This window comes from Chrysochloris asiatica, unplaced genomic scaffold, assembly GCF_000296735.1.
Source record: "Chrysochloris asiatica unplaced genomic scaffold, ChrAsi1.0 scaffold00313, whole genome shotgun sequence".
Classification (NCBI taxonomy): domain Eukaryota; kingdom Metazoa; phylum Chordata; class Mammalia; order Afrosoricida; family Chrysochloridae; genus Chrysochloris; species Chrysochloris asiatica.
The window spans coordinates 75,518-103,092 of record NW_006408831.1 but is presented as its reverse complement, the minus strand read 5'-3'; the positions used below and the strand labels follow the sequence as shown (position 1 = coordinate 103,092).

The window sequence follows — 27,575 nt, the reverse complement described above, 5'->3', positions numbered from 1 at the left end:
TTTTCAGTTAGCAGTTTGGATTTTGAGAAATATATTGATTGTCAGAACTGAGAATGGGAGAAGGTAAAGTCACTAAAAAGCCTCAGGAGGATACTAATCAAGCTTTGGTTAAACAGAGAAAATGTTTTAGAACAAATTTATTTAGTTATCTGTTTTATATAGCATTGGACTGCAAACCACATTGGTGGTTCAAGCCCACTGGCAGCTCCAAGGGAGAAAGAAGAGGCTTTCTGTTCTCACAAAGATTTACAACCTAGGAAACCCTATACAGAATCATTATGAGTTGAAACTGACTTGATGGCACTGAACAAACATCATGATAAACATTGATGGTACTGTTTATCATGAATTTATATACCACAAGGAAATAGAAATAAAGGTTAGTTTAACATTAACTTTAGGGTTTAAAATAGTATAAGAACAAGTGTCCTTTTAATAGGAGGAGATGTTGTTGTTGTTGTTAAGTGCCGTCGAGTCGGTTTCGACCCATAGCGACCCTGTACAGGGTTTCCGAGGGTGTAAATCTTTACGGGAGTAGAAAGCCTCATCTTTCTCCCGCGGAGCAGCTGGTAGTTTCAAACCGCTGACCTGAAGGTTCGCAGCCCGATTCGTAACCACTACGCTACCAGAGCTCCTAATAGGAGGAGATAGATGGTTTAAAATTTGTGAGACACCGTCCACAAAAGAATGGTAGAAAGAGATAGTTTGAATAAAGATTGTGGATAATAAAGAAGTTGTGCTGAAAATGCATGAGTTTCAAGCAAACACCCATATGAGTACCATTAGGGAGTTTGGGGCAAGTTGGAAATCCCCAGAGAAACATGTTTGGATTGCATTTGGCTAGTGAAAGCCATTTCATGAGAGTGCTGTCTTTTTCAGTGTCATTAGAGGAAGAAAACAATTTTAGCAGTGGGAGCATTTTAGCAGAGAGGTTTGGAGAACTGTTGAAGCTGGTACCAGTTCTGTTTTATGTAATTTTGCTGAAGACTCCTGTTGCAATATTCAGGCACTGCTTCTAAAGGTTCGGGAGCTCCAGCTGAGAACAAAATAGGCTCCCTTTGAATGTGGGGAAAGATGAACGGTGGTGAGCAAAGAGACGGTTTGATGATGATAATACCCTAAATGAAAACAAAACAATGTAAGAGAGGTAGTAACAGATTTGTTTGTGACAAGAGAGGTACTATTTTTCCCAAAGTGGTTAGGGTAGGGTTGTACAATAATACAGCATATGAGCAGAGACTTGAACAAGTATGAGATAAAAAATATATGAATATCTGTGGGATGAACTGCCTAGGTAGAGGGAATAAGAGCAAAAGACTGTAAGCTAAGTGGGGTCTTGACATGTTGAAGATCAAGGGATCTGGGTGGCTGGATCAGAGTGAGCAAGTGGGCTTGTAGTTAAACATGAGTTCAAACAGGTAACTAGAAAGGTAGTATGAGTGGGAATGCAGATTATTTGAACCCTGGTGATACAGTGGTTAAAGTGTTCAACTTCAAAAGGTCTCTGGTTCGAATCTACCAGCTGGCTTCATGGGAGAACAATGTGGCAGTCTGCTTCCATAAATATTGGAAACCTATGGGACAGTTCTACTCTGTCCTGTTGGATCACTATGAGTAGGAATTAACTCTACAGCATTGGATTGGGAATGAGTTGGTGAGTTTTGTAACAGTCTAATCTTTTCACTCCAGTTGAGAAACCACACAAGAATATTAAACAGAGGGAGAATGTGATATGATCTGTGTCTTAAAAGAATAACTGAACCATGTTGGAAATAGGCTTTTGGGGTACAAGGGCAAAACCAGAATCTTAGTAAACAAGATTTTCTGTAGTAAATATCAGACATATGCTAAGTATTAACTAATTGGTGAGCCAGACCCAATAGACTCAAACCATCAAGGATTGTGAAGATGGTGCAGCATTGGGCAGTGTTTTGTTCTGTTATACTGATAGGGTCACTGAGGGTCAGAATTGACTAGGCAGCACGTAATAACAGCAACACTGCAGTGGAGTACCAACTACAGTTGAAGCCTAGGCTAGTTTCACAGCACTGTCTTTGCCAAGTGCCATTTCTTTTCTTGCTTAGTCATTTATTTCTTTGGCCCAGGATCAGACAGTGTTTCGTTCTGCTGTGTATAAGGTCACTATGAGTCGGTACTGACTCGATGGCACCTAACAACAACAACGGCTTTGAAAATAAGAGTATTTATTTTGAAAGTTCGTATACATAAGAGATTTGGGTTTGTTTCCTTCTTCATAGCTCAGGCATTTGAAAGGATGATGAGTCCAACTGGTTCTACTCTTAAATCCAATCATTCTGATGACTGTGCCACTGCCCCGGCTCTCCAGGAGACCCAGACAGCCAGTAATACTTCACCTACAGGTTTACCAACCTCAGTACTGAAGCAACCATGTGTTGAAGGTAACTAGAAGAAAACACTGTCTTAAATCAAAGATGAATGATTAAAATAGAAATTGTGTGGTCAAGGTCTGTTAGGAAGGAAAAATCAGAAGGGATTTAATACAGGTTACAAATGTATGTTGGAAGGCTGGCAGAGCAGAAAGCAAGAGCTCAGGTAACAGATTAGTAACTGCAAGAAGCAACTACCACCTCCCTTAGACTTGAAAGAACAAAAGGGGGGAAGCAGTATTGCTAAGGCCTGGTGCAAGGGTATTAGCAGGTTCTTGGTTTTCAGAAATGGAGGATGACAGCTTGGCATCAAATGGCTGGTGCATGCCAGAGTGGCAAATGCTGGTGTCCTCAGGGAGACTGTAGTAGGGTTAGTGCTTCGATGACAGGAAGCGTTCTAGGGTTGTTGTGAGGAACCCTGAATATCTTGGGACACACAGCTATGTCTGCTGCTACTTGTTCTGCAAAGATCCCTGCAGGAACTAGAAACAGAAAGACTCTCTTCTTCCCACCTTCCAGTCTCCCTCCAGAGCCCACCATTGTCAGAACCTGAAAAGATCTAGCTAGAAAGGGAGTCTGGGAAGTGTAGTGTCTGAACCCCTAGCAAGGCACCAAAGAGCATTGTATTGAAAGCTGGACTTGGGTTTTATTGTTGTTGTTAAGTGCCGTTGAGTTAGTTCCAACACATAGCGACCCTGTATAGGGTTTCCAAGGAGCAACTGGTGAGCCTGAACTGCCAACCTCACAGTTCTGATGGCTTCACAGTCTGGTGCTTTAACCCACAGCGCCACAACAGGATTCCTTGGGTGTGAGAGAAAGTAAATAGCTGGCACATCTTCCTTAAAAATCTAATTTGAACTCTTTTTGTGCTCTCTGCTTTTTCTTAATACCTGTCATAATTTAGGATCTTAAGTAAAGCAGGTGTACATTTTTAAACATACACTCTGGTAGCATAGTGATTACGAATTGGGCTGCTAACCTCAAGGTCGGCAGTTCAAAACTACCAGCTGTTCCACGGGAGAGAGATGAGACTTTCTGTTCCTGTTAAGATTTACAGCCTCGGAAACCCTGTGCAGGGTCACTATGAGTTGGAACCGACTCCACGGTACTTAACAACAACAGCAACAACATTAGTGTATTAACATACTAGAAACTGTAAATGTCAGTTACAGGCAAATTCAGAATCTTCTGACAATTGTTTTGGACTTCATTTTATCTTTTCAATGCCTATTTTCCATTTATTACAACTAAAATAAGGAGTTTAACTATATCAGCTGTGTATTGTAGCTCTAGATGATAGTAAATTTGCTTTAAAAAATATTTAGATTGTGTTATATTGGCAACCTAAGTTATTGAGTTTTAAGAGTATCACTTATATCCCCACTTACAATATAAAAATATGTATATGATTTTGAATTTTCAGTGTTATGTTGTTGTGTGCCATCAAGTCGGTTCTAACTCAGTGTTTCCAAGAGTGGTTAGTGGTTTTGAACTGCTGACCTTGTGGTTAGCACAGTTGGCAGTCCAATGGTTGTCCCATACCAGGACTCGTATTATTTTCTAGAAGGTATACTGTTCTACAATCAATTTCAGTATCCACATTATGAGAGCAAAAAAGCTACACTTCTTTTGTTAGGTCAATAAACCAAAAGTAAGAAATTACCTCTGTTTCCTTGATACTTTTTTATGTCTCTAGTTTCTTTGAATGTGTGTTTCTTTGTATCTCTGCCATTCTCCAGTCTACTACGCTTTTTGCCCCTATTCTTTAGCACCGAAAGTCATTCCGTCTCCACTCCACACTCAGAAGCCTACCCCTCGTTGTTATTAAGTGCCTTTGAGTCAGCTTGAACTCACAGCAACCCTGTATGGGGTTTCCAAGGAGCAGCTGATGAGTTGGACCTGCCAACCTTGTGGTTCAAACTGACCTTGCGGTCTAATGTTTATCCTACAGTGCCACACCGGGATGCTTTAAACCTGCCCCAGTGTTTTTAAGGAATAATTTCTCTAGTCCACTGCTTTTCTGAGTACCTTAATCCCAGGGCCATGCCTGATCTAATACGTTGTCTTTTTGTGAATTAGAAAAAGACTTCTCCACAATGTAGATGAATAACAAAAAGCCATCTCTAGCACTTTGTAGCCCTAAGAGGGGCTTGAATAAGATTGCAACTCTGGGTGGAAGAGGAGGTTCATCCTCCAAGTTGTAGTCCTATCCCCTCTGTGCAGTAAAAAATCAGACAATTCATTCACAGCAACCTGTTAATTTTCTACTTACCATGTGTATGTAGAAGTCCTGATGTGGTGCTGTAGAATAAAGCAATAGACCTCAGTGTCTGTTTGAACCATAAGGATGGTGGTTCAAACTCACCAGCTGCTCCTTGGAAACCTTATATAATAACTACAGTGTTTGCATGAACAGTGTATCTTAAAGAGAGCTGCAGAACCAGACCACATGCTCTCAAGAGCATGACAATTTTTAAAAAGCTTCTGAAAACATTTCCTGATTAAAATGTACTACTTTTCCCAACTGATTCTAGGACTTTGTTCCAGAGAACAGAAGAGAGTATGGTTTGCAGATGGCATATTGCCCAATGGTGAAGTTGCAGATACAACAAAATTATCATCTGGAAGTAAAAGATGTCCTGAAGACTTTAGTGCTCTTTCACCTGATATATCCTTGGTAAGGAATCTGAAGAATGATCTATTTAATAAAATTTTATTTTGTAGATAATTCCCTGTGTGATAATTTGATATTGGAGTCCCTGTTTTTCTCCTTCGTTTTCTTTGAGCAAGAAGCAAAAATAAAAAATGAGAACTGAATTGATGTAGTGAGTAGATTTTAGATTTTACCTAGTTTAATGTCAGTTTAAGGCAGTGGTTCTCAAACATTTGGGTCTCAGGAGCCCTTTATTCTCTTCAAACTTAGAGCAATCAAAAACTGTAGATTATGTGAAATATATCTAGTGAAAGGGGTCCTGGTGTGGCACTGTAGGATAAGCACTGGACTGCTAACTACACAGTTGGTGGTCCAAACCAAAAACACAGTCGCTATGAGTTGGAACCAACTTGACACTTGATAACACCACCTATTGCTAATTGCTGTATTTAACTTAAAATTGAGAAAAAAAATTTAAATGAAGTAAATTCATTATTGTTAATAGAAATATAATTTTTATGAAAAATAAAAATTTTCAAAACAAAGGAGCTTGGTGAGAACAGTGGCATTGTTTTACATATTTACTGGTATCTTTAGTGTCTAGATTAATAAAAGACAGATGGAGTCTCACATCTGCATCTACCTTCAGCCTTGTGATGTGTTTTGGTTAAATTATAAAGAAGTTCCACAGTTCTCAGTGACTCTCTGAACGTGTCTTGGAGAACCCAGGGGCCCCCAGACCACATTCTGAGAACCATTGGGATAGGGTAATGGAATTGGGATTTGAGATGTTTTTGTTTAGTGATTTTTATAAATTCAGGGAAGTATCTATCTGATGATGGCATTTTGTGTATGCCTTTACACAAATGTGCTAGGTGTTAAAATGGAAGATCACAGTCCACTAAAAACTCTGATTATAATGTACCAAAATACTCATAGTGGCAAGTATTAATGAATACATGAATCAGCAATGTTTTCATTCATAAAACATTTATTGAATACCCAGTCTGTGTTAGTCACTTGGTTGAGCTGAGGTATATAACAATAGACAAGATGTGTAAGTACCTACTCTATTGGAATTTGCATTCCAAAGAATTGAATGCTGTTTGTCAGTAAGCACTCATGAGTGAGATTTTAGATTTTACAAATAGCCATAATTACTGAAGGCATGTTTCCTAGCCAGGGCCTGTGTTGATTGAGGGCTTGATATTTTAGCAAAATGAAAGTGCAAAACAGGTTAGTAAATATTATTTGAGTTCATACAGTGGTTTTCATATAGTGCTGATTCAGGTTTGACCAGTCTAAAAGAAAGGAATTGTATTGACGCAGACTTGATGTGGAGTTTATTCCAGGTGGCTACTACTATGGAATATATCCACCACTCTGCCTCTTGACTACTCCCCCTGTACCGCTTCCTGCCCAGACTTTTTTGACTATCATAAAGAGAGCCTTGGATTGAACTAAGCTTGCCTTGCATATTGTATGATACAGTACAAGATCCTGAAAATTTTCTTGCCTCATTTTTTCAGTGTATAAGTTCAAAGTCATTAATACCTCCCCAAGCATCTTGTAAAACTAAAATACCTTGTTCTTCTGAAGTGAAAGTAAACTTTTTCTTGGGAAATGGTACATTAAAACACTTTCTGAACCCATTTTGGTTTTTATTTACTTTTATTTAAAAGGTATGTATGGTTTTCTTGATCAAGATTTCACAGTTGAACAAAATAGGAAATGATTTTTAATTTTTTTTAAATTTATACTTTATAGATGGTAAATACAGAGGATTATGCCCATTCTTCTACAGTGGAACAATCAAATGAGATAGAAGATTCTACAAGAAATGAGATTGTTCAAAATCCTATTTGTCAGGATCCATCTAAGGAAAAACTGCCTATAAACACAGGAAGTGAAGAGTTACCTCCTTCTGGTTCTTTTGTGCTAGAAGATGATGTTTTCGCAGAAATTAAGCAACCATCTAGTCCTGTTGGTGGTGGTGTAGTGAACAACAATTTACCCATTGGCAGCAGTTCAGATTATAAATTATTGTGTGGTATTGACAAGTATGTTTCCAATAAGATTAGTCTTCTACCTAATGATGAGGAGGACAACTTGCCACCACTTCTGGTCCCATCTGGAGAAATTGGATCAGGTAGGAAAGCAGTTATTTAACAAAAAAAAGAATGTGCTCATAAATTTTGTTGGTTTAATATGAGCCTTGTGGTGCAGTGGCTAAGAGTTTGACTTAGCTAAATGGTCAGCAGTTCAAACTCAACAGCTGCTCCACAGGAGAAAGATGTGGCAGTCTGCTGCCATAGACTGAAGCTCTGGAAGCCTTCCAAGGCGGTTTTACTCTATCCTGTCAGGTCACTCTCAGTCACAATCGACTTGACAGCAGCCGGTTTGGTTTTTGGTTTTATGTGTATTACAGTATAAATTATTTTTATACAGATAGAGTAAAAATAAGTATATGCCAATTGTCCAGGGTGTCAATTGAGTTTATGAACTTTGTTTGTTTTTAAAATTTAGCCAGGGATTGGTGGATTTATAAATTTGTTTTTTCATTGTAAGTGTACTTAACACTTTTTCTTTATAAGTTATATTTATCATAATTAGTATGTTATCTTCATTATTTAGTTCCTGTAATAGAAGACCATCCATCTCATGAACAGATTATTTTGCTTCTTGAAGGCGAAGGATTTCGTCCTGTTACATTTGTCCTAAATGCTAATCTACTCGTGAATGTCAAATTAGTGTTTTGTAAGTAATGATTATCTTTTTTTCTTTAATTGGTAAGAAGGATTTCAGAATTACATCTTTAAATTGGATTTGGACAGACAGCAGAGACAAGAAGCAACTTTAGTTACTGGTTTTTCAGGTAGATGTAAATATAAATAAATGTTGCAAATTTATATACATTGGGACGTGAAATACCAGCTTTTAGATTTTTAATGCCGTCTCTCAGTCAATTCTAGGTTAAGGTCCTAGACTTATAGTGGAATTTTATTTTATACTCATGACACAATTGACTAATCTGTTACTGTTTTTAGATAAATTTAAATTTGACAATTGAATAAACAGGAATTCTGATTTAGCAGCAATGACAGTGTTAAAATATATGACATAACCTAACTAAAAGTCAGGAAGTAAATAAATAATCCTCAGTAATAGAGCTTAGTATCCTTTGACTTTTTGTTCTCTTTGAACCTAACCTAATTCTTCTCTACCACACATTAGCGCATAAGTGCATCTTTAATTAAGTGGTACTTACTGACACCTCAAAATAATCCTTTCCTTTTTTTTTTTTTTTAACATTAATCTTATACAGTTCAACTTAAAGTTTTTGTGAATAGAACTCTGGAAAAGTAGGAATTTGATAAGTTGTGCTTTCATGCAAAGGAAAATTATTTTAGTGTTTTTTTGGTTAATATAAGTTGATATTTATAGTTGTATGTTTTATCACTTAAGATTCCTCAGACAAATATTGGTACTTCTCAACCAATGGATTGCATGGCTTGGGACAGGCAGAAATTATTATTCTATTATTATGTTTGCCAAATGAAGATACTTTTCCTAAGGACATCTTCAAACTATTTATCACCATATATAAGGATGCTCTAAAAGGTATAGCATTTTATTTTGAACTGTTCATATTAGGGAATGAATGGATAAATTGGAAATGCTTTTGGCTGTAGTAACTATACTAAGGTTGATTTTGTTACAATATTGCTGATTTCTTAAAAGAGCTTAATTATCATTTCCAGTTACTTAGTATAGCATTTTGTGTAATTAGTGCCTTTACATAGAGTTGTTTTTTTTTTTATTGAAAAATGGAAATGTTACTTTTTAAGTTTATATAATTTCTTTTTACTGTCTGTGTAAGATTGGGGATGTGGTATAATTTTTTGATTGACCAAGCCATATGATGAAAAATGTTAAGTACCTAAAGGCTAGAAAATTTTTCAGTGTTAGCTGACAATCCATTCTCCATGAATATCCAGTTTTTGTGCACAGAAGTAATCCATAGATTCTTCTTCAAGAGTGGAAATAAGAAGGAAAAAGAATGCCTTATACTTAAGGGATTTGTAATGGAGTATGCAAACTAAAGTGCTTCTTTAAAACAATAATAAAAGATTTTTATTATTTTGTTTCTAGGAAAATACATAGAAAATTTGGACAATATTACCTTTACTGAGAGTTTTCTCAATAGCAAAGATCATGGAGGATTCCTGTTTATTACACCTACTTTTCAGAAGCTTGATGACCTCCCATTACCAAGTAGTCCATTTCTTTGTGGAATTCTTATCCAGAAGCTAGAGATTCCCTGGGCAAAGGTTTTTCCTATGCGTTTAATGTTGAGATTGGGTGCAGAATATAAAGGTAAGTTTTAGAATGATGAGCTAAATTACATAGGTTCAAAAATACTGAATATAAAATAAAAAATATTAGGTAATTCCTTAAAATCAGTTTTTGAATGAAGTAATAGGACTACTATGAGGCCCTCTGGTAGCATAGTGGTTACGAATTGGACTGCTAACTACCAGCTGTCCCATGGGAAAAAGATGAGGCTTTCTGCTCCTGTATAGGTTTACAGTCTCAGAAACCTTGTGCAGGGTCACTGTGAGTTAGAACCGACTCCATGGCACATAACCAACCAACCAATTGTTATTATATACTTTTTTTTTTTTTTTTTTTGCTGCTGCATAAGACCTCCTTATTTATTTTTTTACACCATACAAACAAACATATATTCATGTAAGGGTCCAAAGGGCTCATTTTGTAAGCCAACCTCCTGCCCAGAGGCACAAAGTCTTAGTCCATGGGCCTAAAGCCCACAGCTACTCTGTCTTTCCATGCTACCAGCTTGTTGTCATCACGTTTCTAGGTGGGGATTTCACACTCCAGTCATGTTCTTCCTTGATGGTCCTGAAATGAATGATCAGCTACCACCCGCCACCCTTTAGTTATTATACGTCTTCTACAATTACAGTTTTGACAATTGCAAATAATCTTACTAACAGTTCCTTATACTTGAATCATAAAATCCTATTACTGTCATCCTCTATCTCCTTTCACCAGATCCATCTGAGAAAGAAAGCTATTCAGTGGTGATTCTGTCTTACCCTCCTCATTCTGAAACTAAGCATACTCATGAAAGCTTGTAAGTCAGCCACTTCATATCTGTATAGCCTCCCCCCTCCCCATTTTTGATAACCAATGTCTGAATTGCTCATCTCTATCAACCCAGTGATCAACTTTACGGCACTTAACAACAGCCACAACATCAACCCAGTACACTGAGGAAAGAAGCTTGTTCTTGATACAAATCCTTCCATTCCAGTTGGAATTTTGAGCAACTGCATCCATAAGCAAAAGTTCATTTCATCAAATTGAAGAAATGTATACTTGCTGACAGTAGTAAACATCTTTATCTTCATCTGGCCAAGTTCTGGTCAGCTAGCCATCCAAGCTAGGTCAAATGAGAACTAGCTGCAAGTTTGGGAATTCACACACACCTCCCTGCACTTCAGACCAGCTGGCTGCTTCACTCTCAGCCCTAGCTCCAGGGGCTAGGTCAGTGCCATGGGCTCAGGAGTTCATACATCTCCCTAAACTTAGATCAGCTAGCACTTCTCTTCTGTCTCTCATCTCAAGGTTAATGGGTATCAATGGAACATGGCCAAGTTCAGTCCATGTCATCACCGATGGGTTTCACCTACTTCCACCTAAAAACAGACCTAAGTGGTCACCAGCAAGTATACTAGATTGCTTGTTGGTTCCGTTTTTCAATCCTAGAAGTGGGTTTTCCCTGATGGGCTGACTTTTCTTGTTTTGATCCCTCCGAAGCAAACAGCTTACTTGATATTCAAACAGTCAAACAGTCTGCTTTTTTCTGTAGGTCTTTCTACAATAAGAATCTTCTGTTCTGTCAGCAGTTCTAGGTTGGTCTGCATGTTTTGAGAGGGGCTCAGGATTCCACATAAGGCCCCATACTCTACAAAGGTTTAGCAAGAAGCCTGTTTCCTTGGGTAAATTCTAACTCATGTTTTAGCAAATCCAGTCAGTTATAGGCTTAATTGAAGAAGGGCTTAAAAGCTTTCTGTAATCATAATTCCCAATATTCATTTCTATCACACACAAATGTCTATTTTACAATTGTCCTGTATACTTTTAAAGTTCCATACCAACCCTCTTTTACTGTCAAACTAGTCTACACAAACTTTGTATGCCCTAAAACTTATACAGATATTATATTAACTTAGCTTTTTCTTTTTTTAAAAATGAAACAGGAAACTTTGACCGTATTGTATTTTGCTAATAGATTTCTGAAAGCCTGTACTATAGGGACTTCATTTTTTATGGCTCTGTAGGATAAGCACTGGACTGCTAACCACTAAGTCAGCAGTTCAGACTCACCAGCTGCTCCTAGGAAACTTTATACAGAGTCGCTGTGAGCAGAACTGACTCTACGACACTAAACAACTTCACACATTAAGGTAAATCAGTGTCACGCTTAATATGTCTCTATCATAAAGATAAAGATAAAGGATTTTTGGATATTTGGTTATCAAGAGTTAGCTGTTTTTGTTGGTGGTGGCTGTGTGCTGTGGAGTCGGTTCCGACTCATAGCGACCCTGTAGCGACCCTGTACAGGGTTTCCGAGGTTGTAAATCTTTACGGGAGCAGAGAGCCTCATCTTTCTCCCATGGAACAGCTGGTTGTTTTGAACTGCTGACCTTGCGGTTCACAGCCTGATTCGTAACCACTATGCTACCAGAACTCCTTTTTAGGAAAGGAAATATTTAATAATTATGGCTCTTATCTTTTCTAAGTTCCTTATTCTCATTTTTATCACCCAGAAGTGATATAGACAATATTGCTTACATATGAATATGTGTGTGTGTTTACGTATCTCTTTTTTGACAAGAGCAAAGATTATAAAGCTACTACGAAATAATGGTCCAGTTTATATGTGTGGTTATTTCTAAGTAAGTCTTAAGTCATTTTGAGTGTTAAACTTTTGTGAATTCCCACCATTTCTGTATCCCTGACTCTTTTCAGGAAATAGTTATTGCATATGAAGTACATACATTTCATTACATCTAATGAAATTTTTGGCATTTGATTTTAATATAATTTAGTAAGTGTTTTCCTAGAAGAAAGTTAAATGTAGTAAAATTAGAAAAGTGAACAGTACTATTTCAAAATGGACAAATTCAGTGAAAGAGAACTATAAGTTCCTCTGTTTGGCAAATTTTAGTAAGTTCTGATTTTAGGAGGGTCTTTAGCATTTAAAGGATTTAAATACATGACGTTATTAAGTTGTGTAAAAAGTAGCAAAATCCAACTTTCATCTCAGGCTATGTGCTATGTGAATCAAACTATTCAAGTTAAGAAATTTCACCCTGAGTCAATTCAGTCTAGTATTTTTGTATCTGATATTAATATGTGAAGGCTGTTTTATGGAAGGTTAGAGTGATATACTTTGTTGTTAAGTGCCATCGATTCAGTTCCAACTCATAGCAACCCTGTGTAGGGTTTCTGAGGAATGGTTGGTGGATTTGAACTTTTGATTTACAGTTCAAACCGACTTTGCAGTCCAGTGCGTATCCTATACTTGTTTTTCTTGCTGAGTGCCACTGAGTCGATTCCAACTCATGGTGACCCTGTACAGAGTTTCCAAGGAGCAGCTTGTGGGTTTGAACTGCCAGCCTTGTGATTCGCAGTCCAGTGCTGATCCTATAGCACTACACCAAGAGTCCTAGCTACTCTTAAATCATTACGAAGTATATCATCTGAAAATTTGACCAGTATTTTGGGCAGTGTCACTTTTGGGAAATCTGTTGTCCTCAAAGTGGAAAACTACGGAGCATTATGAGGGACTTCTCAAAAGATCACAGGGGTTGCATTCATGTGACTATGCTAGGCTCATGTTTATAAGGGCAGAGAGCCAGTTATACATGGACGCTAGCTGATCTCAGCTGTTTTCTGAAATCTCTGTGTTCTGCTGAATTTTGGATAGACTGCTGGTGGTGGTTACGTGCTGTAGAGTCGGTCCGACTCCTAATGACCCTGCATAGGGTTTCTGAGGCTGTAAATATTTACAGGAGCGGAGAGCCTCATCTTTCTTCTACAAAGCAAATGGTAGATTGAAACTAGTGACCGTGCAGTTACCAGTCCAACTCATAACCCAGTACACTACCAGCGCTCTTAAGCAGACTAGTACTTTGGTATTACTAATGTCTGTGCCATTTGAGAAGGAGTCCAGGTGGTCTGGTGGATTAAGCATTTGACTGCTAACCTCCAGGTCCGTGGTTCAAATCTAATTACTCCAAGAGGACAGATGAAGCTGTCTGCTTCTATAAAGATTTACAGTGTCAGGAACTCTTAAGGGTTGGAAGTAACTCAGTGGCCGTGGGCAGCAGATAATAGCAATAACAAACGGGATGAGTCCCAAGATTAGTTGGAAAATAACTGGATCAAATTAGTCATTTCAGAATGAGCATTATCTCCTTTTTTATGTTGAGACTGCTTATTTAAAGTAGCTTTAAATGTTGGATTACGTGACTATGAGTCCCTTTGTAAATCTGACAATATGTCACTCTAAATTCTGTAACATGTTAATAATAATGTCTTAAATAAAATTACCTCTCTCAGGTTGCAGAGGGCACACCCTTATTAATATAAGGAGGAGATAAAGTTGTTGTTTACCCTAATCATTTTCTTCTATCATTTTAATTTCTTTTAACTCTCATTTCTTTCACATTCTAGACCCTAACTTGCACTTTTTAGAATTACAAAATATCTAAAATAGCACCAGTATCCAAAATAATTTTACATAGCAAGAATATGTTGCTCTGTATCAAGTCTTTAAATAGTTGTATGAAGTTTTCTCAGAAAGTTTGTTGTTGTTAAGTGCTGTAGAGTTGGTTCTGACCCATAGCAACCCTGCATAGGGTTCCAAGGAGCAGCTGGTGAGCTTAAACCATCTACCTTGCAGTTCGGAGTGATTTTACAGTCCAGTGCATTAACCTACAGCACCACACCAGGACTCCCTTAGAAAGTTTAGAAGGTGTAATTGTATAATAGGTATTAGAACGGTTAATTTGATTATGACCTAAACCAAGAACAGTGTGAAATGTGTCTGCCTTTTATCATCATAGAAACAGTGTAGCCTTACATGCTTCACATTTTCCTTGAGACGCCCTGCTGCGTTGCCTGCGAGGTTTTCTTTCCTATTTGGTGTGCCGTATTTGTACTGCCCAAAGAGCACTTAACAACATGGAGTCCTGATAGCAGACTGGGCTGCTAACCACTCAAGGTCAGTGGTTTGAATCTCCCAGCCGCTCCGTCGGAGAAAGATTAGGCTTCTGCTTCCATAAAGATTTATAGCCTTGGAAACCCTATGCAGGGTTGCCATAAATTGGAGCCAGTTTGATGGCACTTAGCCACCACCACCATTTATACTGTCATAAAGAAAGAAAAAGGAAGTGGCCCTAGTGGTACAGTGGTTAAGTATTTGGCTGCTAACAAAGAGTCTTGTGATTCAGACCTACCCAGTGATTCTACAGACTAAAGACCTGACAGTCTGCTCCCATAAAAGTTCCAGTATAGACAGTCCAATGGGCCAGTGCTGCTCTGTCACATGGGGGTTACCGTGAGTTGGAATCCACTCAGGGACACCTAACAACAGCAAAGAAAAAGGTACTTTGGTGGAAGGTACCATGTTCCTTCCCCTTTTCTGTGTGAACTTCTGTTATTCTATATATGTCCTTTGTCGATCCAAAAACTGTAAAAGTTTACTACCATCCATGAATCAGCACAATTGAATATTAATCTCTGTGTCTCAACTTTCTCACCTGTAAAGCAGGTGTAGTCCTACTTCATTGGGATCTGTAGGGTTGAAATAAGTAAATATAAACTTCCCAGTTCAGTGTACTATCTAAGAGATGCACAGTAAAGGTTAATTTCTGGATCAGTGTATATGCAGTTGATGATGGGTGTTTCATATTGAGTTGTTTGGTTTGTTTGAAAAATGGGACTTAAAGGTGCTAAATTCAATATTTTTTTGGTTATTGTTGTCAATAACCAGTTTTCCTTTCTTATAATAGCGTATCCTGCTCCTCTAACAAGTATCAGAGGCCGAAAACCTCTTTTTGGAGAAATAGGACACACGATTATGAACTTACTTGTTGTGAGTAATTGACATACTGCTTTTCAGAATATAATAACTGCTAATCATGTGCAAGGAATCCTGGTGTGGTGCTGTAGGATAAACACTGGACTGCTAGCCACAAGGTCAACAGTTCAAACCCAGCAACCACTCTTGGGAAACCCTATACAGGGTCACTATGAGTTGATAACGACTTGATGGTACTTAATAACCGTAATTTATATGCAAGAGGACAGGGGTGGGTCAGAAGTAGAATTCTTACCTTCCATGGGCAGACCTGAATTCGATTCCTGGTCAGTGCATCTCAATTATAGCCACCATCTATCATTGAAGGCTTCATGGTGGTATAATGCGGAACGGGTTTCAGTGGAACTTTCAGACTAAGATGGAAAGACCGGTGATGTACTTCTGAAAATCAGCCCATGAAAACCCTGTGGATCACAGTGGTTCAACCATATTGTGCATGAGATTGCCATCAGCTGAGGACTGACTTGATGACAGCTAACAATAACAATTTATAGGTGCCAGGCTAATATCAGTTCTGCTGCAGTACTTAATATTTAGATAATGTGAGACCCCCAAACAGTTGCTGAAATTTTGAAAAAGTATTACTACAGTCAGTTTTATGATTTCGAGGAAACTATGTCCTTAGTTTCTTCATTTGTATTCGAATGAGTTGCATTCGATTATGTCCAAGGTTTCGTTACATCTCTACATACTGTAATTTGGTATTTTCCTTCCAAAAATATGTATGTTAAACATGCCTGTGGCTATAATTCCACTAGGGAATGGGTTGTCTTTGTTATGCTAGTGAGGAAGAATTAGTGTATGAGTCACTATCTTTTGAGATATGAAGTAAGTTACATAAAGTGAGCAGAGCAGATTTGAGGGGAGAGAGATACCAAGACACATGAAGATGACCCAGAAGTAGAAGCTGAAAGAGAAAAGGGCTTTCTTCCAGATCCAGCAGCCCCAACATTCATGTCTACCTGGAACCTGTTCATGTGACCTTATTGAATATATATATAGTGTCACTATACCACAAAGAGTTAGTTGATGTTCAGCCATTTCAGGAAGTAGCATATGATCAAGTACTGAAGAAAGAAGTCCAAGCTGCACTGAAGGCATTGGAAAAAACCAAGGCTTCAGGAATTGACAGAATTTAAATATTTCAACAAATGGATGCAGTACTGGAGGTACTCACTCACCTTGTCAAGAACTTTAGAAGACAGCAACTGGCCATCCATCTAGAAGAGATCATATTTGTGCCCATTCTAAAAGAAAGGTGATCTAACAGAATGCAGAAATAATCAAACAATATCACTAATATCACACACTAGTAAAATTTTGCTGAAGATATAGTCAAGTAGTACAGTGACAGGGAACTGCTGGAAAGTCAAGCTGAATTCAAAAGAGGACTTGGGATGAGGGATATCATTGTTGATGTCAAATGGATCTTCGCTAAAGTAGAGAATATCAGAAAGATCTTTGCCTCTGTCTCATTGACTATGCAAAAATATTTGATTGTGTGGATCATAACAAATTTTTATGACATTATGAAGAATGGGAACTCCGGAGCACTTTCTTGTGCACATATGGAACATGTACATAGACCAGGAGGCAGTCATTTGAACAGAACAAGGGGGTATACTGCATGATATAAAATCAGAAAAGCTGTAGATTAGGCTTGTATTATTTTTTACCAGGCTTATTCAGTCTGTATGTTAAGAAAATAATCCAAGAAGTTGGACTAATGAAGAACAAAGGATCAGGATTGACAGAAGACTCATTAACAACTTGTGATATGCAGATTACACTGCCTTCTTGCTGAAAGTTTAAAAACCAGTTGAAGCATTAAAGACTTCTTGTTAAGTGTTAAGTGAAATTGAGTCTGTGCCAACTCACAGTGACTCTGTGTAGGGTCTCTAAGGTTTGAATCACCAACCCTGTGGTTACCAGTCCAGTGCTTATCCTATAGTGTCACACCAGGACTCGAAATTAAATAATTCACTAGATTAAAGATTACACATCAACATTCAGAAAAAAATCCTGCAACTGGACCAATAGGAAGCATAAATGGAGAAAAGATTGAGTTTGTCATGGATTTCATTTTACTTGTATCTCCACTAATGTCTTGAAAGCAGCAGTGCAGAAATAAAAGTGTGTATTGCACTGATAAATCTGCTGCCAAAGACCTCTTTAAAGTGTTAAAAGCAAAGATGCCACTTGGAGAACTAAGGTATGCCTGACCACAAGCTGCAGTATTTTTGCTGTCTCATGTGCATGCAAAGTCCAAAGAAGAATTGATGGATTTGACTTGTGGTGTTGGCAGAGGGCATTATATATACCATAGGTTGTCAGAAGAATGAATAAATACTTTGTAAGTACAGCCAGAAGGTTACTTAAAGGTGAGGATGGCAAGACTTTATCACACATACTTCAGACACGTTATCAGCAGGCACCAATCCCTGGAAAAGGACATTGTGCTTGGAAAAATAGTAGTAGTTGGTTGGTGTTAGGTGCCGTCGAGTCAATACCAACTCATAGCAGCCCTCTGCACAATAGAACAAAACACTGACTGGTCCTGTGTCAACCTCACTATCATTGCTATGCTTTGCCCATTGCTGCTGCCACTTTGCCAATCCATCTCGTTAGGGTCTTTCCTATTTTTTCTGACCCTTCACTTTACTAAGTATGAGGTCATTCTCCAGGAACTGGTCCCTCCTGCTAATATGTCCAAAGTATGAGAATGAAGTTTGACCATCCTGGCTTCCAAGGAGCATTCTGGTTGTACTTCTTCCAACACTATATGTTCTTTTGGCAGTCCATGGGACTTTCAGTATTCTCTCTCTCCCAATGCCATAACTCAAATGCATCAGTTATACTGTCTTCCTTACTCACTGTCCAACTTTCGCATGCATATGAGATTATTGAAAACATCATGACTTGGGTCAGGTGCACCTTAGTCCTCAAACTGACATCTTTGCTCTTGAACACTTTAAAAAGGTCGTATGCGGTAGATTCCCTCAATGAGAAGGATTGACATTTTGGGGTCAAAAATGGCAAGTTATGAGAATGGCACAGAACCGGGCAGTGTTTCGTTCTGTTGTACCTAGAGTTGCTATGAGTTAATGGTAGCTAGCAACAACAACAGCAAACTCAGAATAAATTTCTATTTCTTAAAGCCACCCATTGGTGTATTCCTTTTATAGCAGTGTAGCTAACTAAGACAGATGGTATTTCTGTTAGGACAGCACTAGTTAATTAAGGCACAGAAAAGTATTTCAGTTATAAAAGTTCAGTTTGAAGAGCTTTTGTATTTTGGAAGATCTGCAGCTATAAAGAAGTGTTAACTATCAAATTCTTCCTGGGAATGTTATTCTTTATAAGAATAGTACTTTTTGTAACTGATGTGGAGTAGCTAGAAGAATTAGTTGGTTTTCTTAAGTTGATACTGACTTTATTGATGGAATTTTGATTGTATATTCACTTTTAAAAAAATGGTTTAATAAATGGGTAACTGCTCATGGATAATAGTTTAAACTTCATGGAAATGTAATTGTTTTATGTAGGACCTTCGAAATTACCAGTATACCTTGCATAATATAGATCAACTATTGATTCATATGGAAATGGGCAAAAGCTGCATAAAAATACCTCGGAAAAAGTATAGTGATGTAAGTATAATTGCTTTTTTAATTTTGAAAGTAGTTATTAAACATTAGATTTCCTTAAAACTGTGTCAAATTAATTTTTATTTATAATCAGACTAATAATGTAATAGATTGAAACAACCATTACTTTAGAAAGTTTAGAATTTCCTGATAAGGGTCTTGCTTACTGTTTGGGGGTGGTTTTTTTTGGCATTTTTTTTTCTTACTGTTTTATTTTTAAACATCTGTGTATGCCACATTTCAGGGAGGTCTCCAGACAAAATTTAATGATTATGAAGCAGATCCAGAATATGACACTTTGAATTATTGTAGTCAAGAAAGGCATAAAATGTTAATAGTGTTTCTAAATGAGTGTTTTCCCTCCCAGGTAATGAAAGTAATAAATTCTTCTAATGAGCATGTCATTAGCATTGGAGCTAGCTTTAGTACAGAAGCAGATTCTCATCTAGTCTGTGTACAGAATGATGGAGTATATCAAACACAGGCCAACAGTGCAACTGGCCATCCTAGGAAAGGTGAGAGTTATGGTTCCTCATGCTAATTTATAAAAACACCATTATTATCATTCTTTCAACAGGAAAAATATGTATAATTTATCTGTGTATCATCATGATTAGTAGTCAGCAAAAAAGATAGACCGTCAAGGAGATAGATTGGCACATGGCTACAACGATGGATTCAAACATAACAACATTTATGAGGATGGTGCCGGATCAGGCAGTGTTTTGTTCTATTGTACATAAGGTTGCTATGAGTTGGAACTGACTTCAATGGCACCTAACAACAACAATATGTGTGTGTATTTGTATATATACATGTTGCTGTTAAGAGTCGTTTCTGACTCAGAAACCCTGTATATGGTTTCTGAGGAGCGGTTGGTGAGCTTGAACTACTGATCTTTGATTTCAAATTGACCTTACAGTCTAGCACATTAACTGGCAGTGCTACACCAGGACTCCATACATACACATACACACACGCATTTATGCATACATATCTCATATATACAATTTCTTTGCTGAATTGATAATGGTAAGACAGTATGTTTTTAAATTTTCTGCTACATTGGTGTGGCGCTGTGGAATAAAGCACTAGACTGCAAGGTCAGGTTGAATCACAGGGTCTGTGGTTCAAAATCATCAGCCACTCCTCAGAAACCCTATACAGGGTTAGTATGAGTCAGAACCGACTCGATGGCACTTAACAACAGCAGTAAATTAAAGTATTCCTTTTATTTGTGTTATTCTCTTGGGTTACAGTAGACTTGGAAGACTGTGTTCATTTTGATATCTTCCTGGTGTGGCACTGTGAGCTAATGCATTAGACTGTAAAGCGTTTGAACTGCAAGGTGGGTGGTTTAAGCTCACCAGCTGCTCCTTGGAAACCCTATACAGGGTCACTATGGGTCGGAACTGACTCGGTAACACTTAACAACAGTGTGTCCATGGGGTATTATCAAACCTTTCAGGAGCATTTTTGCTGGTTTGTAGATTCATGCAAATCCATACACAGAGAGAAAATGTCTGTCTTTTGACTTTTGAAAAAAGCCGTAACATTGTATTCTGTACCATGTTACTTTTTTTGTAGTTAATGCACCTTGGAGATTTTTCTCTGTTAGCCTATAAAGTTTAGGAAGGAGCCCTGGTAGCACAGTGGTTAAGTGCTGAGCTGCTAATCAAAAGGTCAGTAGTTTGAACCTACCAGAGGCTTTGAGGAGAAAAAACCTATTGATCTGCTCCCATAAAGAATAACAGCTTAGAGAGTACTATAGGGCAACTCTTCTCTTGTCATGTAGGGTCACTATGAATCAGAATCAACTCGATGGCACACAACAGTAGTATTTAAAGAGCTTGTTTATTCCACAGAATTTTCCATTTTATAATGATGTGCATGATCTTTTTTTTATGTGTATATCCTTTTAATTGTTCATTACAGGATGTTTATTAAAATGTACTGTGGCATTTTCTACACTTGTGAGACTACAATAAATTCCCAGAAGTCGAATTGTTATATCAAAGGATATATGTTATTTGTAATTTTATTATCAAGATGTGATCTTGTTGTCTTTAATAGAAATTGTTCTGATTTACATTCTCACCAGTAGTGGATATTTGATTTCCCATACCCTCGCTGACATAGCCTCAAACATTTTAGTACAATTATTAGATTATTGTTAGTGTCGTAAAGTCGGTTCCAACTCATGATGAGCTATTATAGGCTTTCCAAGACTGTAGGTCTTTACACGAGCAGAAAACTTCCATCTTTCTTCCAGAGAGTGGCAGATAACATTTCATATAAATGATTTCTTTGCTGAGTTGATAGAGATAAGGCAATATGCTTTTTGCAATTTCTGCTGCACTGGTGTGGTGCTGTGGGATAAAGCACTGGACCAAAGGTCAGTTTGAACCACAAAGTCAGCAGTTCAGATCCACTAACTGCTCTTCGGGTTGCAACTCAAACAGCACTTAACAACAACATACAGCATTTTATCTTAATTTTGTGTCCTTTATTTTTTGGTTCGTTTTCTAATGTAAATAGTGTGGATATGTCATTTATTGAGTACTTAAAATGTGCCATGCTCTACAATATGCATTTAACAAATATAAAATGGCAGGTTAAAATATAAATAATTGGAGGTTTTTTTGTTTTTTGTTTTATCAGTGACAGGTGCAAGTTTTGTGGTATTCAATGGAGCTCTAAAAACATCTTTAGGATTTCTTGCTAAGTCCAGCATAGTTGAAGGTATGAGTTTCATGTTTAAGATTGTTTAAATATAAAGTTGTTTTCTATTACCTTTTCTTGTTGTTCTTTGTTTTCTATTACCTTTTAAAAATGGATTTGGTACTTATATAAACTCTTTACATAAGTACCACAAATAGTACCACAAACTTAATGTAAAATTATTACCCAGACCTAAAATTAGGACATGACCAATGTTTGAATCTACTTACACCCCTTTCCTTCTCTCCTTAAGAATGACTCTATTTGTCTGAGTACTGTGTTTATCATTCCCTTGTTTAATTTTTTTAAATCTGTGTATGCATATGACAAAACAATAGATTGCTTATTTATGCTTATTTGGGATATTTATAGAAGTGGGCCATGGAGTCAGTTCTGACTCACAGCCACCCTGTATAGGGTTTCCCAGGCTGAAAATCTTTCCAGGAGCGGAAAGCTTCCTATTTCTCCTGTGGAGTGACTGGTAGATTTGAAAACCTGACCTTTTAGTTAGCCCAACTCTTAACCTACATGCTACCAGGGCTCCTTATTCTTCATGTAGTCAAATAAAACGTAACTATTTTCATATAATATTATGTCTCTAAGAGCTCGGCATGTTGTGTGTAATAGTAGGGTAACTATAGCTTCATTAAAAAAAAAAAAAGTGAAAGTTTACCGAGCAGATCTTCAGTTTTACATTCAACAAATCACACACTTCATTGCATTTCAGTGACGGCAATCTCCTCAGTGGAGCATTACTTATCCCACCGCCTCCTGTGATTCTTGTTTCTATTCCTCCTTTCCCAACCATTTTGAATTTGGTCCTTAAGAAAATGCTGCCCTTTTGTTTTTGAATGATTGACCGTTCTGTGGTGTGCCTGCCTCACTAGTTATGTTGTCCCCCCTCCTCTAGTTTCTTCATTTTCAGTGCTTCTGGTGATTATTAGTTGCCATCGAGTTAATGCTATGAAATGATTTATTTTGTCAGTGTGTGACAATTTTTCTCCTGATGATAAGCATCTGAATTGTTTCTTTTGCTAGTATGAACAGTGATGCTATTGACATTCTTAAATGTGTATGTGACATTGAGCACAAGCTTAGAGTTTATCCAGGAGTTAAATTTTTGGGCCAATGGATAAGTAAATGGTCAGCTTTAGGAGGTACTGCTAAATTTTTTTCTTAAGTGGTTGTGCCAATCTCCACTGCTGCCAGAATATGTAAAATTTCCCTTTGATCTACATGCTGTTTAGATGTGGTATTATCAAACTTCTTAATCTGTGCCAGTCTGGTAGATGGCTCTGTGGTCTTAATTTGTTTCCTAGTTCTAAGATTCCAGGGTGGTGCAAATGGTTAATGTGCTTGGCTGCTAACCAAAAGCTTGGAGATTTGAATCTTTGAAGTACTTTAGAAGAAAGGTCTCGTCAAATACTACCAAAAAAAAAAAACCATCCATTCAGAACGCTACTGAGTACAGTTCTACTTTAACACACATGGGCTTGCCATGAGTCTCAATCAATTTGAAGACATCACGGTTCCTCCATTACTCTCTTTGTTTTGTTAAATATTTTCTAATTCTCCATGTGAATTCACTTGCCATTTCATGCTCTTAAAATTATTTTCTTAGCCCTTAAGATAATAGTCACCATAACAGATGAATGTCAATTTAGTTTCAGTAATGTGTAAACATTTTACTCTTCTATAACTTCATTACCTCCCCCTTTATTTGATTGATGTTATTGTACAGATAACATCTTTATACCTTATGTATCCATCAACACATCCACACAGGCTTATAATCATTGCTTTATGCAGTTGTCATTTAAATCATTTGGGAGGAAAAAAAAAGAGTTAACAAAAATACATTTATACTGTTCTGTGCGTTTACCTATGTAATTACCTTACTGATGATCTTTATTTCTTCATGTGGATTTCAGTGGTGGTGTTAGTGTCAGTTCTTACTCATAATGACCCTGTACAGCGCCACACCAGGACTCCTTGCATATAAATTAGGAGCTATTAGACTATTTTGAGGAGTCTGGACTGGTGTGGCGCTATAGGATAAGCACTGCACTATTTACCACAAGGTCAGGGGAGGGGGGCTGCATTTCAAACCCAGCATACTGTTTTGGAGTCCTGCTTTGGTGCTGTAGAACAAGCACTGGACTGCCAGCCTCAGGGTCAGAGGTTCAAACCTACTAGTTGCTGCTTGGAAACCCTATGTAAGGTTGCTATGAGTCTGAACCAACTCTACATAGCACAACGGCGTCCTTTTAATTCACTTGAGTATTTCCTGTAGTGTTTGCTAGCAGTGAATTCTCTAGTTTTTAGTGAATGTTTTCATCTCACCTTCATTTTTTGAAAAATGTTTGCTAGATATATAAATCCTGGTCAGTAGTCTTTTACTTTCAGTACATTGAATATGTCATTTCATTGTCTTCTGTCTTCCTTGCTTCTGATGAGAAGTCAGCTATTAATTCTGAGGATCCCTTGTGTGTGATGCGTTACTTCTTTGTTGCAGGTTTCATGATGCCCTCTTTAGCCTTTGGCAATTGGATTGTGATGTATCTAGTCTGGCTCATTTTGAATTTATCCTACTGGAAGTTCTTTGAGCATCCTGAATGTGTAGATTAATGTTTTCATCATATTTAAGTAAAAGTTTTCTCCCATTTTTTCTCCCTCTCATCTTCACATCTTTTATACCTTATTTTAGACTACTCAGCTGTTTTTATTACTCATCTTTATTTTTTTCTTTTCATATCTGTATCACTTTTTATATATTTGTATATCACATTTTTATGCAAATAACATTTCTTCTTCATTTGTGTATGAACCCTGACCTTATCCCCTGCAAGGTATTTTCATAAGTGTTACTATGCCAGCTCTTTTTTTTTTTTAACATGTTGCTGTAGAGCTAAAAATGTTCAATTCTAATTTATCACATCTACTTAGGGTCACCACAAGTCTGTCAGTTTGTCATATTGTGGTGGTTCGTAAGTTGCTGTGATTCTGAAAGCTATGCCACCAATATTTTAAATACCCACAGGGTCACCCATGGTGGACAGGTTTCAGATGAGCTTCCAGACAAAGACAGACTAGGAAAAAAGAGTGACAAACTACTTCCGAATATGTAGTCACTGAAAACCTTAGGAATAGCAGAGATGCACTGTCAGATGTAGTGCCGGGAAATGAGCCCCTCAGGTTGGAAGGCACTCAAAATGTGACCGGGGAAGAGCTGCATCCTCAAAGTAGAGTTGACTATGATGATGCAAATGGAGTAAAGCCATGAGAGAAAAGCCCATAGGACCTTCATTTGCTGATGGGGCACAATTCAAAATGAAGCGAATCAGCTGTAAATATCCTTTGACAATCGGAACATGGAATGTACGAAGTATGAATCTGGGAAAATTAGAAGTTATCAAAAATGTGATGGAATGCATAAACATCCATATCTTAGGCATTAGTGAGCTGAATTGGACTGGTAATGGCCATTTTGAATCTGACAACCACATGGTTTACTATGCTGGGAATGACAAATTGAAGAGGACTGGTGTTGCATTCATTGTCAAAAAGAACATATCCAGATCAGTCATGAGGTACAATGCTGTCTGTGATAGGATAGTATCCATGCGCCTACAAGGAAGCCCAATTAATAAGACTTATTCAAATGTATGCACCAACCATTAAAGCCAGTGAGGATGAAATAGAAGAATTCTAACAAATTCTTCAATCTGAAATTGATCAAACATGCAGTAAGATGTATTGATCATCAGTGGTAATTGGAATGCAAAGGTTGGAAGCAAAGAGGAAGAATCAGTAGTTGGAAAATATGGCCTTGGTGATAGAAATGATGCTGGAGAACGCATGATAGAATTCTGAAAAACCTATGATTTGTTCATTTCATATACCTTTAGACAGCATAAGAGACGACTATACACATGGACCTCACCTGACAGAACACACAGAAATCAAATTGACTACATCTGTGGAAAGAGATAATGGAAAAGCTCCATATCATCAGTGAAAACAAAGCCAGGGGCAGACTGGGAAACAGACCATCAATTACTCATGTGCAAATTCAAACTGAAGCTGAAGAAAATGAAAACAAGTCAACGAGAGCCAACATATGACCTTGAATATATCACAGCTGAATTTAAAGATCATCTGAAGAATGGATTTGATACATTAAATACTAAAGACCGAAGACCATAGAGTTGTGGGATGACATCAAGAACATCATAAATGAAGAAAGCAGAAAGTCACTGAGTAGACAAGAAAGTAGGAAAAGGTCAAAATGGATGTCAGAAGAGACAGTGAAACATTCTCTCCAGCATAGAGATGCTAAAGCAAATGGAAGACATGAGGAGGTCCAAGAGCTGAACATAAAATTTCAAAGATCAGCTCAAGAAGATAAAGCCACATATTATAACAAAATGTGCAAAGATGTGGAATCAGAACACCAAAAAGGAAGAACATGCTCAGCATTTCTTAAGCTGGGGGAACTGAAGAAAAAATTCAAGCCTCAACTTTCATTATTGAAAGATTCACTGGGCAAGCTATTGAATGATGTAGAAAGCATCAAGAGACGATGGAAGGTCCAGAGGGTGTGGAGGAAGGTAGAATCTCCACTGAGTACTATCTAATCTGTCTAGGCGGGGCTGATGAAATGCGGATAGGTCTCTTGTGATACAATAGTGAATAATAGTTATCAGGACTGATTGTGAGGGTTGGAAATGTAGACGTTTTGTAGCGAAAAGGGGAGTGATTAATTTTTCTGTCTAGGAGCAGAAGTCCCTGGGACCATCAAGGGAGAAGAGCGGAGAACAGGACCCTACCCAGAGAAGTAGTGATGCCTGAGATGGAGGCAGAGATGATGACGTGGAGAGATGGAAAAGCTGGGGACTTTAGACACAGAGTGGGAGAGGGGCTGTGTGCTGATGACCGGGGGGCAGACTTGTAGTGTATACCCTTTGGTTGGGTGATGATGCATGAAGGGCATTGTAACCATGGCAATGAAATGATACACGATAGGATGAATGTAAAGCTAATGTTTTCCCATGTAAACTATCACATAATTTGCAATAAATCATTAAAAAAAAGAGAGTAGAAGGAATACACAGAATCACTGTACCAAAAGGAAATGGTTAATGTTCAGCCATTTCAAGAGGTAGCATATGATCAAGAGCCAATGATACTGAAGGAAGAAATTGCAGTGAAGGAATTGGCAAATAACAAGGCATTGGGAATAGATGAAATAAAAATTGAAATCTTTCAAGAAAGTGAGGTGGCCTAGGAGGCACTCACTTATCTCTTCCAAGAAATTTGGAAGACAACTATCTGGCCGACTGATTGGAAGAGATCCATATTTGTGCCCATTCCAAAGACAGGTACCCCAATGGAATGTGGAAATCATCGGACTATCTCTTTGATATCCTATGCAAGTAAAGTTTTGCTAAAGGTAATACAGAAATGGGTACAATCATACATTGACAGAGAACTTCCAGAGGTTCAAGCTGGATTCAGAAGACGCTGTGGAATGAGGGGTATCATTGCTGATGTCTGATGGATCTTGGCTGAAAGCAGAGATTATCAGAAAGATGTTTACCTGTGCTTTTTTGACTACGCAAAGGCTTTCAATTGTGTGGATCATGACATGTTATGAAGTACAAACATTGCGAAGTATGAGTATTCTGGAACACTTAATTGTGCTAATGAGGAATCTGTACCTGGACCAAGAGACAGTTTTTTGAACAGAACATGGCAACACTGAATGTTTTAAAATTAAGAAAGGTGTACGACAGGGTTGTATTCTTCCACCATACTTATTCAATCTGTATGCTGAGCAAATCATCCAAGAAGCTGGGTTCTATGAAGAAAAATGTGGCATCAGGATTGGAGGAAGACTCATTAACAACCTGCAATATGCAGATGATCCAACTTTGCTTACTTAAAGT

At 37.7% G+C, this 27,575-nt stretch overlaps 1 protein-coding gene across 1 annotated transcript in view; it reads left to right on the top strand.

Annotated features, from left to right (window-relative positions):
- ZFYVE16 (zinc finger, FYVE domain containing 16) overlaps window positions 1-27,575 on the top strand; it is a 58,635-nt gene that overhangs the window by 5,737 nt on the left and 25,323 nt on the right. The window contains exons 4-13 of the mRNA XM_006875178.1: window positions 2,259-2,420; window positions 4,943-5,085; window positions 6,829-7,210; window positions 7,696-7,818; window positions 8,527-8,682; window positions 9,214-9,438; window positions 15,171-15,253; window positions 18,805-18,909; window positions 19,274-19,421; window positions 21,568-21,648. Coding sequence (XP_006875240.1) covers window positions 2,259-2,420; window positions 4,943-5,085; window positions 6,829-7,210; window positions 7,696-7,818; window positions 8,527-8,682; window positions 9,214-9,438; window positions 15,171-15,253; window positions 18,805-18,909; window positions 19,274-19,421; window positions 21,568-21,648 — 1,608 coding nt within the window. The remainder of the gene's footprint in view (window positions 1-2,258; window positions 2,421-4,942; window positions 5,086-6,828; window positions 7,211-7,695; window positions 7,819-8,526; window positions 8,683-9,213; window positions 9,439-15,170; window positions 15,254-18,804; window positions 18,910-19,273; window positions 19,422-21,567; window positions 21,649-27,575) is intronic.